Raw genomic sequence first — 15,913 nt, forward strand, 5'->3', positions numbered from 1 at the left:
AGTCTCCCAATTGCCTATTCCTGGCAGTGGTCCTCGGGCCCTGCCCTGTAAATATTCCCCTGTAGATTCTGCACGTGCCTGATGGCACCTTGTAAAGTGTGTATTCCTATATAATGTGTGTTTTCAATACAGAGGCTATTTTTACATAAACCTTGTGTGGAGTTCTTTTTGTGGGGGGCCCTGGATGTTGCTGCTGGTGGGTGCGTGCGCAAATACTTTACACTTCGCCTCCGAGATAGGCCTGACTGCTCGTGCCAAGCTACCCAGGGGGTGAGCAGGGGTTGTCCTGGCGGGTACCTTCCTTACCCTAGCGGGGGATGGTGGTTTCTGCCTGGCCTTGGCGCACGCCTTGGCCGGACAGGGATCCCATTTCCTACACACACGAATTCCTTTATGTCTTTCTTAATGTATCCCTGATGTAGTTTCCTTCCCTTTCCTCCCTATAGGCAATTGAGGCTATATGAATGTTAGGCATGTATATATGTGTCCTGATGATGATTCGTGAATTCTAATAGGAATCGAAACGCCGTCGACAAGTAGTTACACCTTATACAACAGTATATTTATTTTTTCTTTGAGTGTAAAGGTGTCTCTTAATGTTATGTACTACATTTTAATACTGTGATGACAACAGTGGAACAGAACTTGCAGTTTTTGCCTACAAGCCCTTTGTTTGTCTCTTTGTGTTCACTATTTGTCTGTAAAATTGGGTGCAGGCTTGTGCCCGTTCTTGTACAAATGTGAAAATGTTTTACCCCAACTTATGCATCAGTAAAAATTAGACCTCTCTCCGGCTGGACATGTCACCCTAATATAGCTACTCTTTGGTCTATATTCATTTGTAACTATTTTGTCCTTTGTAATGGGACCGTTGTTGTTTTGAAATATTATCTTGATCTAGGGCTACGAGTTGTTTTCTCTCTAGGCAAAGCTGGTGCCATGCTCTGGCCGCCCCCGTCCTCTGATGTAGCTGCTCAAGGTCTGAGACTCTCTGGGTGAGTTCCGCTCTCTTACGTTCCCTATTTTGATTTTGAGCCGAAGAGATCGCTATGAATTCCCCCCGGAGGACTGCCTTTAGGGCCGCCCACTGCTTAGCTAGGGAAGTGTCCGGAGTATCGTTGACGGAATGAAAATCTGTGATGGCTTTCTGGATTTGAGTCAGTACAGGTGGGAGCTGCAGCAGCGTGTCACGCAAGCGCCAGTGTCTGAGGGGGCGCGGTGAGCAAGGGAGGTGAAAATTGGCCAGGATAGGGTAATGATCCAAGAGAGAGGCCGTCCAAATATCAATGTTGGTGATATAGGTCAGGAGGGAGGAGGAGCCTATAAGATAGTCCAGGCGTGCATAGGTTGTGTGCACCCCTGAGTAAAAGGTGTAGCTACAAGTGCGGGGGTGGGAATGTCACCAAAGGTCAGATCATCCCAGCTCCTGAAGCAATGCTTGGCCTGAAGGCATGAAGACCCCGGCTTGGGTCGTCCTCTGGCAGGAGCGATGTAGGTCATTGTCAAAAACAACTTTGAGGTCCCCCCCAATCGGCAAATGCCTATCTGCGGCAGCAGCCGCCTCCCTTATAGCCTTGAGAAGGAACGTCATCTGCCCCTCGTTAGCTGCATAAATAGATCCTATGACAAAGGTTGTGTCCCCCAATAAAAACTGGTATGTCAGTAAGTGACCCCTGTGATCTGCTTATTTATTTATTTATTTATTTTTTCAATTTGTAGGGCGCAACAGCTACCCAAAAAGGGTTTCCCGGCGCCTGCTTGCTTCTGTAGCACCCTCCCCTAGAAAGATCTGGAGACTAGGATGGCCACCCCTGCTGATTTTGTGGTGTTGGAGGAGAACAACTGGATGGGGAATGCCCTAGCCTTCAATCTGCGATGATCTTTGGAGAGGAGGTGGGTCTCTTGGAGTAAGCATATGTCCGCCTTAGAATGCTCAAGGTAATGTAGTATAGCCCTGTGATTGATTGGGTTGTTCAGGCCACGCATGTTAAGGGTAAGGACTTTAAGAGAATTGTGCGCAATAAGAGACCTGGGATCGAGGAAAAACGCAATGCATGGCGCTGGGCATGTTGTGCAGCCACTAACCTATTAAGGTGGAAGGGAACGTAAAGTGGCCGGCGGTATAGAACAGAACAGTTCGTTAAGGGCACCCAGGGGAGGTGGACGAGGAAACCCAAACCCAACATAAAAAAAAAACCCAGACAGTTCCAGTAGCACTAATGTCTCATCCAACAACAAAAAGTTCAAAAATGCAGAAAAAGCCCAGTCTCTAGGGTATAGTCCACCAACCCGGAGGAGCCGGGCACTCGTTGAGTGAGGGCTCATAACGTGACCAAGGGGAGAGGACCAGGTCTCCCCGCCATCCGCCAGAAATCAGAGTATCGCAGCAAGGGTACATAATGGCAAGTGTCTTACTCTGTGCCAGGTTTCGTTCTGTCCAGGGCATCGGCTGCGGAGGCGAGGGCCTCCTGTTGCCCCCTCACAACATCTGCCTTATTCGGCTTTCGGACTCACCGCCTCCAACTATGGTTATGCCATCCTGAGGGTGTGATCTCGGGCCCAGGGCTGCCGTTGTGCCTATCATCGTCCTCATCATCCGGCACCGTCCGGCCCAGCAGCTGACAGGACTCTGTGAGAGAGTGCATCTGGTGAAGCTTGCCATCAAAGCGGAAGATGAGACAGAATGGGTGCCCCCAGGAGTAGGTGATGTTGTGTTGTCTAAGGTGGTCCGTCAACCGGCGGAATTGCATGCAGCTCTTTAGGGTGACTAGGGCTAGGTCTTGGTACAGCACAGGAGAGTGACCTTGATAGGAGAGAGGGTGGAGGGTTCTCGCCTTTGTCAGAATGGCTTCCTTGGTTTTGAAGTCCTGCAGGCATACTAAAATGTCCGCCGGGGTGTTGTTGGGCGCCCTCGGGGGTCCGACTCTGTGTGCTCTATCTAAGACAATTTCCACATTCTGAGAAACAGCCACGATATGGCGGAAGAGGCCCTGTGTGAAGGCAAAGAGATCTTTGGTATCTTCTGTCATCTTTACCCCTGGGATCCGGATGTTGTGTCGACACTATCTGTTCTCGAGGTCCTCCACGTGCGTTTGGAGATCCAGCTATTGATCTTGGAGCCTCAGTATCTCCTGTTGGAGCATTATCACCTCCATCGTGGTGGAGTCGTGCTTGGTATCCAGCATTGCGACCCGCTCCCCCACCTCATCTACGTCTCTGCGTATTTCCCACATCTCAGCCTTCAGATCCGTCTTCACTGTCAGTATGTCAGCCCTGAGAGTGTTGAAGAGCGATTTTAGGAATGCCTTAGTGATAGGCTCCACTCCGGCCCAGCTCCACAGGTCCAGGTGTCGCAATGGGTGTTGTGCTCCCAATCTCCGGCTCCACGGGTTCCACGGGCCCTCGACTAGGAATGCGGCCCCCGCCGTGCAGCAGATGGCCGAGGCGGGCAGAGGCCGCGGTGTTGAGAGCTGGCCTCTGCGGTCTCCGTCACGGGCTGCCCCTGTTGTTAGGCTTCTGCCACGTTGGTAATGCAGCCGCTGGACTCGCATCTCTTCGGCCCGTATTTGGCTCCCGCTGCCAGTCATCAGTCCACCGACGGTAGGTAGGGACAGACGGGTCTCCGCCACCGATTTTGGCGCTTCCCAGCTGTCGTAGGAGCGACACATCCTGCCTCGCCACCATCTTGGCCACGCCTAAATATTTAAAGCCATGTAGTGCCACAAGAACTGTGCACCTAGAGTGCAGCCGCAGGATCCCTGATTCCAGTAGGAATATTAAGGACTTCTTCCAATTGATCTTCTATCCTGAATAATCTCTAAATATGGTAAAAATGTGTAGGATTCGTTCACTCGAGAAGGCTGATTACGTGTCCTACAGCAAAACGTCAACGTAGAGGGAGATTCTCTCATCCCTCTCCTGATCAACTGGAATTCCCCATATGAGAGGTCCTGGCGAACCCACGCACGTGTGAAGAGCATAGGAGACAAGGAGCATCCATGTCGGACGGCAAAGACTGTATTATTGACGCGCATTCACGCTAGAGGGGCCACATACAAGAGCTTAACAGCAGCGCCACTGGTTCAGCAAAGGAATCCCCTGTTGCATGTGGTACTCCATTAAGGTGCCGGGTGTGACATAAAGCCCGGTTGATCAGGATGAACCACTGTTGTAATTAATATCCGCAGGCAGATCGCCAGGGCTTACGCAAGGACCTTAGTGTCAAAATTAAGCAGGGAGAAAGGTCTATAAGACCCAAACTCAGTTGCTGGTTCGTCCTTTTTTGGGATGACCACCACCTCAGACATTCTTTGGTCCTCTAGGAGACACCCTTATTTTCAGGCAGTCTGAAACCTACTCTGGAGGTACTCCCTGAATTTATCCATCATGCTTGTATATAATTCTAACGGGAGCTCATTAGGCCCTGTTGCTTGTCCTGTTTTCAAGGTTCTTATTGTCTTATTTATTTAGTCTACTGTCAGGTCTTGCTCTAGTGCGTCTCTGTCCTCATTCGTTAGCATTGGCAGGGTCAGGTCTTTCAGGAAGTCTCTCCCAGTATTTCCGGCCCCTTAATGTCAGTGTCCTCAAGGATCAATGGCTTGAATTCATCCTATAGCACGCAAGCTGATTCAGCAGGCCGCCCGTTCTCCTTAAAATAGAAGTCTGCTCGATCTCTCATACGAGCTTTGTACGCCTGGTCTTTTAAACATCACGGATCAACCCTTGGGGGTAGGATGAAGTCCACAACCAGACCATCGAGTTGCACCTCCACCAGCGAATGGTCTGTGATTCCCACTGCTATGTGCGTAGCGGCTCTAAAATCATCTTTATGGACTGTCTGGGTGAAAAGATAGTGTAGGCATGCCAGACTACCATGTGCTGAGGACAGGTGCGTCCGGTTCTGATCCCCTCTTCCCCTCTAGGGGCATTTAGGAGTATCATGAATATAGTATAGGTGCAGTTCTGTCACTCCAGTCACCCCAATGCGTATATGCCCTGTCGTAAGCGTCTTACCCTTTCACAGGATGAGTCAGTCTTGTCTGGGTCTCTTTCCTGTTTCCCGACACTTGACTGGCACGCCCCAAGACTCGAGAGAGCAGTGACCCACCAGCAGGCTTTTGTGGAGTGCTTTTGTCCTGGATGTAGGGCTGCATTCAGTCAGAAATTTCAGCAGCTAAAAGCCCAACACGGGCTCTCCAGGAAGTCAGTAGATTCAGACCCTGTTGTGTTAGGAATTTGACAAGTGCAACCTTGAACGGGGCTGTTGGCAGCACACAATCGTCCTACTGGGCCTCAACAATCACGTTGTCGTAAAGTTTTATTTTCTGCCTTGAACTGTTGGGAGAGTATTGGCGGAGCGGGGTCCCTCAGACTAGCTGGTCCTGCTGGATGGCTTGCCGGCCCGCCCTACAGATAAAAGGGATGTGTCAGACCTTGCTTCTTCCAGGACAGCCTTGTCCTCCTGCTGGATAGTCAAACTCCCTTCCCTTTCTCACCAGACAGGCAGGCTTCTAGGCAGACTTCTGGGCTCTGCAGGACAGGTACACACCTTCTCCATTAAGTAATTCAGCCTGCAGGTGATGTCCCTTCAACTTGGATAAACTGTCAGGCTGACACCATCCCTGGTGTCACAGCAGGCACCTGAGTACTTTGCAGAGCACATTATTCCTTGGTAACAGAGGACTTTGAACTGGGGTATAAAAGAGGGTTAGATGGTCCCACTGTATACACAACTGGCAGGCAGGAGATGCGGTTTACTCTATCGCGGTTCACTCTGTCGCGGTTTACTCTGTCGCACTCTCACATTGCATTTATGCTACGCACACCAACACCCTAAACATGCACTTGATGTTAGCGCAAAGTCTGGGCACAGGTATAGAAATGGAGCATTCCATGAGTGTGTCAGTAGGACGCCACTCCACTGACCATGATGCAAAGATCTCTTCAGGCTATTGATCATTACAACAGGGTGCATTGCCACCACCGCTCTAGCTGTTAAACCCATGACAGTCCTCTGCCTTAAATATAGGCACACTTGGTGTGACCCTCCAGGTCACAAGACCGTTCCAAGACCTCTCATAGTCCCTTGTTAGAATTTGCACAGTACTGAAGTGGCAGAAAAATCTCATGCAATTGTTTTGTGGTAGATTTACCCCAGTAACGTGCAGTTACTAGTTTGGCGCCATGGACTGGGGAGTTGCCACGAGGAACAGATTCTCCTGCCTGTCAAACCACATGCCCATCACTATTTCATAGTGTTTTTCTTCTTTTATTTACCACTTGTTTTAAGCAGGTGGTAGATATATGCATGTGGTTGGTTGGGGGGATATGGGTGAAGCAGGGGAGGGAAGTGGAAAGCCTTTTCTAACAGAAGGAAGAATTGTGGGTTTCCGCCAGTTAGCACAAAATACAGGATATGTCTTGGCTGCTTCTGCTGCACCCAGAGTCTTGTGCGTCTTTTCAGTCTAATTTTTCTGTCTGGAAAAAAATGGTGTCTTGTTTTTCTACACCTGATACATCCAGGTGCAGAAAAACCTAACAACTGATTTTTTTGTTTTTTGTAAAACCTTTTTATTGATTTTTGTTAATGGAAATAATGTTCACAGTACATAATAATGCGGCAAAGGTGATACAATAGTACAGACATGCCCGTTAGATGTATACAATATTCCACAGGCCCGTGGAGTAGGGGCATGGGCCGCTTAGAACTGATGTAGCTTAAGCGCAAGGAGAATTTGGGGGAAAGAAACAGGGGGACTATTTGTGGGATGAGGGAACTTGGTAAAGAGAGCAGTGTCCCTGCGAAGGGAGGGAGAGAGAAAAGAGAAAGCCCCGGAGGGGAATTAACTAACTGGGGAGGAGGGGGGCGGGGGCAGAGGGATGTGACTGAGCCAAGGGAGCTGAGCAGGCGAATTGCACTGAGCGCATCTACGGAGTAAAAAAATCGTGGGGGGGAAGAGTGGGGTAGAACGGAGCGAAGGCCGGAGGGGTGGATTCGGAAATGGTGGGGGGGGGATGACGATTATTCCCTATGAGGGCATTGATGCTGTCCGGGGCGCGGGCGTGTTGGGATGGGCTTGGGGTATCACGCTGGTGATCTGACAGAGACTGGTGGGATAGGGTGGCCCATTCTAGGGAGATAGGACGCTTGCGGTGACCTTTAGCTTCCTCCTCCCTTAGGGCATCCTCTTCCGCTGCAGCCCACTTTCTCACCGCGCCCGCCCACGTCTCTAGTGAGGGTCCAGCTGGCGCACGCCATTGCATGGCTATGTTCCTTTTGGTAGAAGCAAGGATAGCGCAGCATATCTGAACTGCACCTTGAGTGTTTTTTGGCCTGCGGAATGTCCCCAGGGTGACTGCCTCCCAGGAATGCAGGTCGGTGAGGTCTGTGAGGGTGCTAATGGAGTCAAGTATGGCTGACCAGTAGGGCAGAAGGGTTGGGCAGTCCCAGAACATATGGTGGAAGTGTGCGTCCCGGGAGTTACATCTGGGGCATAAGAACTGAGTGTCAGGATAGAAACGCTGGAGGCGCGCCGGGGTCTGGTAAGCCCTATGTAAAATGTAGTATTGTATGTTTTTGAACCGCGCGTTTCTCTACACCTTCTTTGGGAATTCCAGCGCTCTGTCCCACTCCCGGTCATGTAATTGGCTCCCAATCTCGTCCTCCCACACCGTCCTAAGAGTGAGAAGCGGCTTGTGTGTAAGTTCCCGGATGGAATTGTACAACCAAGTGACTAGGTGTCTTCCGCTCCCCATGTAGTGGATAGTGTGTATTACGGGGTGTGTCGCGGGCTCACTGACCGTTAAATCACCATGTGGGCGATAGCCGTCGATGAGTTGGGGATGTGTCAGGAACTGCCTTGGGGGGAAGCCAAGGTCCTCCATAAGTTGTGCGAACGGGCGAAGCTGGCCCTCCTCAAATAGTGCCTCCGCCTCCGTGGCCTCCGAGTCCGTCCATGTGCCTACCATGGCGCTCGTAAAGTAGGAGATGCCCCGTGGCCACCCCGCTAGTGGCAGCCGTGGGGGGTAGCAAGTGGTCCTCGTTGCCATGCGGTGAATTTGCAACATACATTGGCGGGCCACAGACACCTGCAAGGGGTAGGTCCGGCAGGGTTTGATGCCAGGGTGCAGCAGCCGACAGAGTTCCGGGATGGGGCCGTGCGCTGTATGAGTCTCCCCAGAATGTCTTCCCGCCGTCCAATACGAGAGCCACTGAAGTTGCGCTGCTAGGAAGTACGATTCGAAGTCTGGGGCACCCAGGCCCCCCTGTGTGGTGGATAGTCGAAGTTTGGCGAGGGCTATTCTATGCCGACCATTTCCCCGTATAAGGGTGCGGAGCAGCAAGTCCAGTTCGTGGAAAAAACGTCTGAGGCACGACCGGGAGGTTGGTGAAATAATACAGTAAGCGAGGGACAATGATCATTTTTGCCAGGGCTACTCGACCGATGGGGGCTAGTGGGAGGTGTTTCCAGAAGCCCACCGAGGCGCGGATGCCAGCGAGAACCTTGCCATGATTGCCCTCAAAGATGTCGGCGGGTGAACGATACAGGCGAATCCCCAGATAACGGGGGTAAACAACCTAACAACTGATAATCAGGTGGAATAAAATTAACACATGAAAGTACACCTTAATTTCATTGCCCTTGATTCATACTGTGGACCATAGTTGAGGGATAGGTCTAGGCATAGTCCTTGCAACATACAATAGATTTGCGTGCGGCAGAGGCCAGAACTCAAAAGTCAGGATACCAGAATCAAGTAGTTGGTAACTCAGGGCAGGGGAAAACACCTGTTGTCCGTGGAGAGGAAATTCCCATTTCAAAAATCTACATTAAAAATTAATTAATAGTATCCTTTTTTAAATATCTGTTTGGTGCCAGTCCATATGACTTTAATTTCTGCTTTGGGATTCTATGTTACAAGTCCATAGGGTACATGTATCCTTTGTGAGCATAATAAAATGTTGGAATTTCTACAAATCCTCACTCCTACGTCCAAGTACTCTCAGGCTACCATTCTACACTCTGCTCTGTCTGAAGAACAGGTCAACATTTTCAAAATTCTGCAATTCTGCATTGATATGGCTTGTAAATTATTTTTGGGGAAATTTACATGTATTATGTATTAACTATTTAATTTTAATACTATAGGTGATTGAAATTACGGACGAAGAAAGCAAGATTTAACACCAGGCAACTGAATGTTAGTGCCATAAGAAGGATTATTTTGAAAAACTGAAGGACATCTAGCATTCTAAGTTTAAACAATTTCCAAAATCTAGGTGTGGCGAGGAAGTGGGAGCTGAGGAAAGTACTATACCTGTAAGTGAAGTCTCTAATTTTGCATTTGATTAACCCAGAAACAAAGTCATATCTGTGCACACAGCATCAGAAATAATCCCAGAAAGACCAATCACAACATCCTCATCTGAAATATTATCAGAAAGACAAATTGCCGCAGCATGACAGAATAACGTTCATCTAAAGCACGCATGATCTAAAGCATCATGTAATTCCAGAGAGAAAGCACACACTGCATAAAAGAAAGATATAACTAAATGTTTCTTCTGCAAACCATCAAAGAAAAGACGCTGAAAGAAGGCTCCGAAGCTGACACGTTAACAACCAAAAGATTGGAAAATCACCTTTGTTCAACAACCGTTTTTAACCAGTTACACAAGTTTGAGACTATCTGCCTCGGGATATAACACCTCGACCCACTCTGCTGAAAACCTTAAAAATCCACCACTTTATTGTTTTCATGACAATCTCAGATTGTTTCCTTTTTAATGTGTACTGTTCTGAAATTCTATGTAAATCACCTAAACATTCTGTTGTGCAGGAGTGATATGTAAAAACTGATTAAATGAGCACTGTTGCGCTATAGCTAATGTAAATAAATCCTCATCTTCAGAACTACACCTTACACCAAACATAGAAAGGGTAAAATTAACTGATGTTCTTTGACTGGTGAGCCACAATAGTACTGTGCATGTTCTAATGTTCTCAGTTACTGCCATTATGTCAGTGCAAAAAGGTACGTCTCAGTTTAATCATTAAATATCAGACTAACACCGTATCCCTACATTGCTAAGAACCTATACCAATAGATTTGAGAAAAACTTCAGTCACAAAATAAGATGCTGCCGGAGAGGCTGTAACCAAAAGACTATTATCTTCTAGAAACATTTCGACAGGTGTTACAGGGCTGCATCCAGACATATTTTGCTCAATTCAAGTGTTAAGAAGATTACACACAATTTCTTTTAGAGATAAATACTGTACATTATCTAAACAAGCCCGACTCTAAAATCGAGTTCACTCGTACCGTGGCATATAAGCAAGAGAAAACTAAATGTAACTCTAGGAATACACCTTATAAAAACACGTGCTGTGAGAACAAATTCAGTGTTCAAACCCGCCTCAATCAAAGCAAAATAACCCAAGTTGGGGAAATAAGTTACCTGTGCCAAAAAAAATTCAGCCATCAATCTCATCTCACTGAATTTGAGAGAATGCACACTGGGAAAAACCTCTCTCAGTGCTCTGAATGCCAAAAAAGTTTCAGCAGTAAATATTATCTCACTGAGCATATAAGAATCCACACTGGGGAAAAACCTTATCAGTGCTCTGAATGCCAAAAATGTTTCAGCCATAAATATAGTCTCACTGCACATGTGAGAATCCACACTGGGGAAAAGCATCAGTGCTCTGAATGCCCAAAAAGTTTCAGCTGTAAATCTCATCTCACTGAACATATGAGAATCCACACTGGGGAAAAACCTTATCAGTGCTCTGAATGCCAGGAAAGGTTTAGTATCAAAGCGCTTCTTTATCGACATGCATTAACCCACTGTGTGGAAAAACCTTACCAGTGCTCTGAATGCCAAAAAAGTTTCAGCTGTAAATCTAGTCTCACTGAACATATGAGAATCCACACTGGGAAAAACCTCTCTCAGTGCTCAGTGTGCCCAAAAAGTTTCAGCAGTAAATCTTATCTCACTGAGCATATGAGAATCCACACTGGGATAAACCTCTCTCAGTGCTCAGTGTGCCCAAAAAGTTTCAGCAGTAAATCGTATCTCACTGAGCATATGAGAATCCACACTGGGGAAAAACCTTATCAGTGCTCTGAATGCCAGAAAAGGTTTAGTATCAAACGGAGTCTATATAGACATGCATTAACCCACTCTGTGGAAAACCCTTATCAGTGCTCTGAATGCCCAAAACACTTCAAACTTAAATCACTTCTAACTGCACATTTGAGATACCACACTGGGGAAAAACCTTATCAGTGCTCTGAATGCCAGAAATGTTTCATTGACAGAAACAGGCTCACGGTGCATATAAAAACCCACACTGGGGAAAAACCTTATCAGTGCTCTGAATGCCCGAAATTTTTCTGTCACAAAGGAAGACTCACTAAACATACTAGGAACCACACTGGGGAAAAACCTTATCAGTGCATTGAATGTGACAAATGTTTTAGTGATAAAAACCGTCTCACTCATCATATAAGAACCCACACTGGGGAAAAACCTTATCAGTGCTCTGAATGCCAGAAATGTTTCAGTGAAAAACGCAGTCTCACTGAGCATATAAAAACCCACACTGGAGAAAAACCTTATCAGTGCTCTGAATGCCACAAGTGTTTCAGCCGTAAATCTGGTCTCACTGCACATGTGAGAATTCACACTGGGGGAGAAACACCAGTGCTCTTTATTTTTTGACCATTTCCGTCTGTATTTATCCATATTTATTTTTGGGGCATTTTTTCTGTATTTATCCACATTTATTTTTGCCACACGCAAAAAACGCCACTACAGCTAGTATTTTTCCGCATTTATTTAAATTGACAATGCACGCCAGTGTCGGGTTGTTATTGGGCAACGCAATACATTCATCTGAAAACGTTGCCATTGTAGTACAAGCACATGTGCATTTCAAGAGACTTTGCAGACATTGAGGCTCTTTCTGGTTTGTAACGTACCGGTTGCTACCTCATCTTGTATCTTGGTTACTGGTGTTACTTGCACAATTGTCACTTTTTCCTCATGTAACGTAACATTTGCTCTTGTAATGGTACTGTTCCTATTGTGAAGCGCTCTGACACCCTCGGGTAAAGTCTGCGCTATATAAAAACGGATAAATAAATAAATGCCTTGACAGGGGCCTAAACGCAACGAGAGAACTGCATCTCCTAAAATGGGAATTGCAGCCTGCAGTTCTGTTTCTCGAGAGGCCTAAGCCTAAGGTAGTACTTCTTCTCCCTGAGCCCACGCTGCCAGTCAACCGCCTGCATTGAATGGCTTACCAGTGGTAAATCGCCTAGATGCAGCTCAGTGCAGCCTGAACATGAATCATTCCCAGACAGCAGAGGACAAGGGGTTCTGAAAATGCTTCCCTTTATTCAAGTGCAGAGAAACCGACTGCTTCATCAATCAGGATTGTGTCTTTTTCAAGTCACGGCAAAGAACTACTAGTTGGAATTATGTGATTACATGGCTGCTTCACTTTCTGCATAGTTATGAATTTTGCCACATTATCCAAATAATCCATCATCGATACATGATCTGTTGATTCTAACAACATTTTTGTTTAAAGCACATTTCCCAGGCAATGGATGCAGATGAACCATAAGGTCACAAAGGGGGATCAGCTCCAGCTTCTGGTGATTAATGGAGCAATGAGGCATTAATTGAAGAAACTTGAAAAAAAGAAAGCTAAAGTGTGTCATTTGCTCGATATCGCTTCTGTGTAGGCTTGGTTTCTAAGCGCTGTTAATATATCTCACAAATCCTACCCATATCACGTTGATAGTTAAGTTGTGCCGTTTTAGGTTGTTTACAAAGGAACGTTTACTTTGTTTTTGCATCACAGTAACTAAGATGACTCTGTAAGGGGATGCGAACAGCTGGTGCTACGTGGGTGGGGGCAGGAGGGGCCGAGCCCGAGGCTGCAGAGGGCAGAGAGAGGCAGGAGCGGCTTTTAAGGGAATCGATCTGGATTCTGACAACATTTTTTTTAAAGCACATTTCCCAGGCAATAGATGCAGATGAAGCATAAGGTTTACAAAGGAACGTTTACTTTTTTGCATCACAGTAACTAAGATGACTCTGTAAGGGGATGCGAACAGCTGGTGCTGCGTGGGTGGGGGCGGGAGGGCAGGAGCCCGAGGCTGCAGAGAGCAGAGAGAGGCGGAAGCGGCTTTTAAGGGCACATACACGTACCTCCAAAGTGCAAATAGAAGGAGCTGGAGCTGGCGCAGGCTAACGGCAGAGGAGCTGGTGGTATTAGCACGCCTGCACTGTGATGCTTGTAAACAACCGGGATTGGCTCAGGGTCACTTGAAGACCCTGAGCCAATAGGTCAACAGTACGTCACTGAAAGGAATCCACGTCACTGGAAGGAATCCCCAGAATCTGAGCAGGGCACGGCAACTCTGAACAAAGGCGGCAGCGCTGCAAAATGTACTTTTTTTACTCGTATTTTTCCGCTTCTACATACAAATACAGACAAAGGAAAAAAATATTTCCGTCTGTATTTATATGTGTAAATACGGAAAACCGGGAGCCCTATACATAATATACAGCAGCAGGAAAACATAACAAACCAGTTACTTGCCTTCGGTAACGCTCTTTCTGGTGGATACTCCTTTACCTGGAGATTCCTTACCTTGTGAATATTCCCCACACACCAGAGTGGATCCTCAAACTTTAAAGCAGTCCTGCTGCACGCAGTAGGAGACATCATGCAGCTCAGTGTCGCCGTCATTCTGCTCCAGAAGTGACAAGCGTAGATGTATAAAAGCACTTCCCATGTGCACTGTGAACAACTACAGAGGTCTGAGTTCATTATCTCACAGGTCTGTATCACATATGCAGGCCCTGGGCAGATATTAATTCACCATTTTTATGAAGATTAGAATTCAGATGAGGCCTTTTCATTTCCAAAAATTCTAATTGTGTTCTCAGCATCAAGTGTATATATAAAACGTTGAGTGATGACTGCGCAGTGCTTAAGATGAAAGTGATTTGATGATAAAACAGTCCGATCCACATTTTGTAAAAAAGAAACAGGGGTGCAAATGCTTTTGCACAATACAAGTTATGCAAAGGCGATTCATAGAAGATATAATTTATATGAAATAGTCCCTGTATAGTCAATGTTTCAACCGTTCCATTTAATTACCATGGTCTCATCAGGATGGTAGATTGCCGCTTCCCCAATATGCTTCTCAACCATATTCAATACAACCGAGTAAGGATTCTTCTGTATCTCTGGGCAGCGTACCAGGGAGGAAGTCAAATTCAACTAAGCAGTTCCAGCGCCCGTTCGTCAGACCAAACAACTGCAGCCAGTGAATCCTCGGCTCGCTGTCAAACAAGTTCAAGTGTGACTCTTCCTGATGAAACCATCGTCATTGACTGTCTTGTCTATGAGAAGTTGCACCAGCCATCCTGTGATGGTGGGCAGGAAGACATTCACCACTAAGTGAAATGCTCGCAACTCCAACAGCTTGTTGTGGAGTTGGGTCTCTGCCGGTGACGAGGGTTCCCTAGTCTCTGTCTCCCATATATCCTTCCCATCCCAGAAGTGATACATCCGTCGCCACTGTTAAGTCTGGGTGGAATAGAGAGAGGGGTCTGCCACTGGCATAATCTAATTCACTGGAGTAAATGTTGGATTCTGCCTACAATAGGGTGAGTCAGTGTCTGGAGGGACACAAAGAGGTTTTGCAGCTGCACCAGTTGTAGCAACAGGTCCCTCAGTGGCATGATGTACCAGACTTTGCCTTTATGTGCCATGGCTTTGAAAGAACTGGGAGACCTGTTGGGTTTGCAGCAGGGTCTGGCGCTCGCAGTATTGAAAAACCCTACTGTAGCCAAAAGGGGACGAGATTTGTGATGAAATTGAGTGGCGGAGGCAGACAGACCCAAGGAATCTGCCTGGGGCTTAGTCCACTTTCTTGCTTAAAAGGCGAGAGCCATCGAATAGCTTGTTCATTAACTATGCTCGGGTATCTTTAGAGAACCATATAGACCCAATCATGGCAATGCACTGTAGTTCTACACTCATGCCAATCGCCTGACCCAAGCAATAGGCTATGTCCAAGTCACAACAGAGTACAAACTTTGCTGCAACACATCTATCCTGATTAGCTTGTGTTCCCCGGCAGAGTTTGGGCCACTGTTTCCCACAGGGCATGATTATATTTGGGAGCATTGTCATTGAGACCCTCCAGGATTTAGCGATGTGCAAAAAAAAATCGCCAGTTTTGTAACAAGTCTACATTTTTAATAAAAATTCCAGTGAATGCTACCTCGTCCTTGCATTGATCCAGCGCTTGCCAATGGGCCAATAAAAGGAGGAGTCTCAGCAGCAGGCAAGTGATGTGTTCTTTGTTTATTTACTCCTTACCGGCCTGCCTGCTGTTTTGCATTCACCTGGAGGGCTTCGGACTCCACCACCAGATAGTAGGACCTATCTGGCTACAGCTTGGACTCTTCTGCAGCCAGAGGAGAGAACAGACTGTACGTCGTAGAACGGGGTAAAAAGAATATCAGGTATGTTATACTGGCATGCTGAAGCAGTATGCATCTGTCGCCTCCACTCCTACAGCTTGCTCGTTCTTCCTTATCTTCGCCAAGGACTGTGGGTGCCCTAGGCTAGGAAATCGAAGGGGGCATGGACAAACCATCATGATGGTCCCTGGAGGGGGCAGTATATTAATGCAGGGGTCCAGCTCCCATGGGGGATGTGGTGGGACCGGGGACAAGGCAAGATTTAAATGCAGTGAAACGCCGGGCCCAGTGGGACAATATTTTTCTAAAGAGGCCCACCAAACGCGCCACTGCCCCGTCCACTGCTTTAAAACAACAACTGGTTGAGCCCTCTGGCCTTTCTTTGGCGGC

General features: G+C 47.2%; 1 protein-coding gene and 1 long non-coding RNA gene across 2 annotated transcripts in view; both read left to right on the plus strand.

The window, feature by feature from the left end:
- Positions 1 to 10,427, plus strand: part of LOC147738093 (uncharacterized) — a 93,108-nt gene extending 82,681 nt beyond the window's left edge. The window contains exons 3-4 of the long non-coding RNA XR_015299429.1: positions 1,720 to 1,893; positions 9,150 to 10,427. This is a non-coding gene — a long non-coding RNA (uncharacterized LOC147738093). The remainder of the gene's footprint in view (positions 1 to 1,719; positions 1,894 to 9,149) is intronic.
- An 86-nt stretch (positions 10,428 to 10,513) lies between these two features.
- On the plus strand, positions 10,514 to 11,728 carry LOC147738094 (uncharacterized). The gene has a single exon (XM_086935869.1). The coding sequence runs from the start codon at positions 10,514 to 10,516 to the stop codon at positions 11,726 to 11,728; it is 1,215 nt and encodes a 404-aa protein (XP_086791995.1).
- Positions 11,729 to 15,913: the final 4,185 nt, after the last annotated feature.

Source organism: Lissotriton vulgaris, chromosome 1_1 (assembly GCF_964263255.1).
Source record: "Lissotriton vulgaris chromosome 1_1, aLisVul1.2, whole genome shotgun sequence".
NCBI lineage: Eukaryota > Metazoa > Chordata > Amphibia > Caudata > Salamandridae > Lissotriton > Lissotriton vulgaris.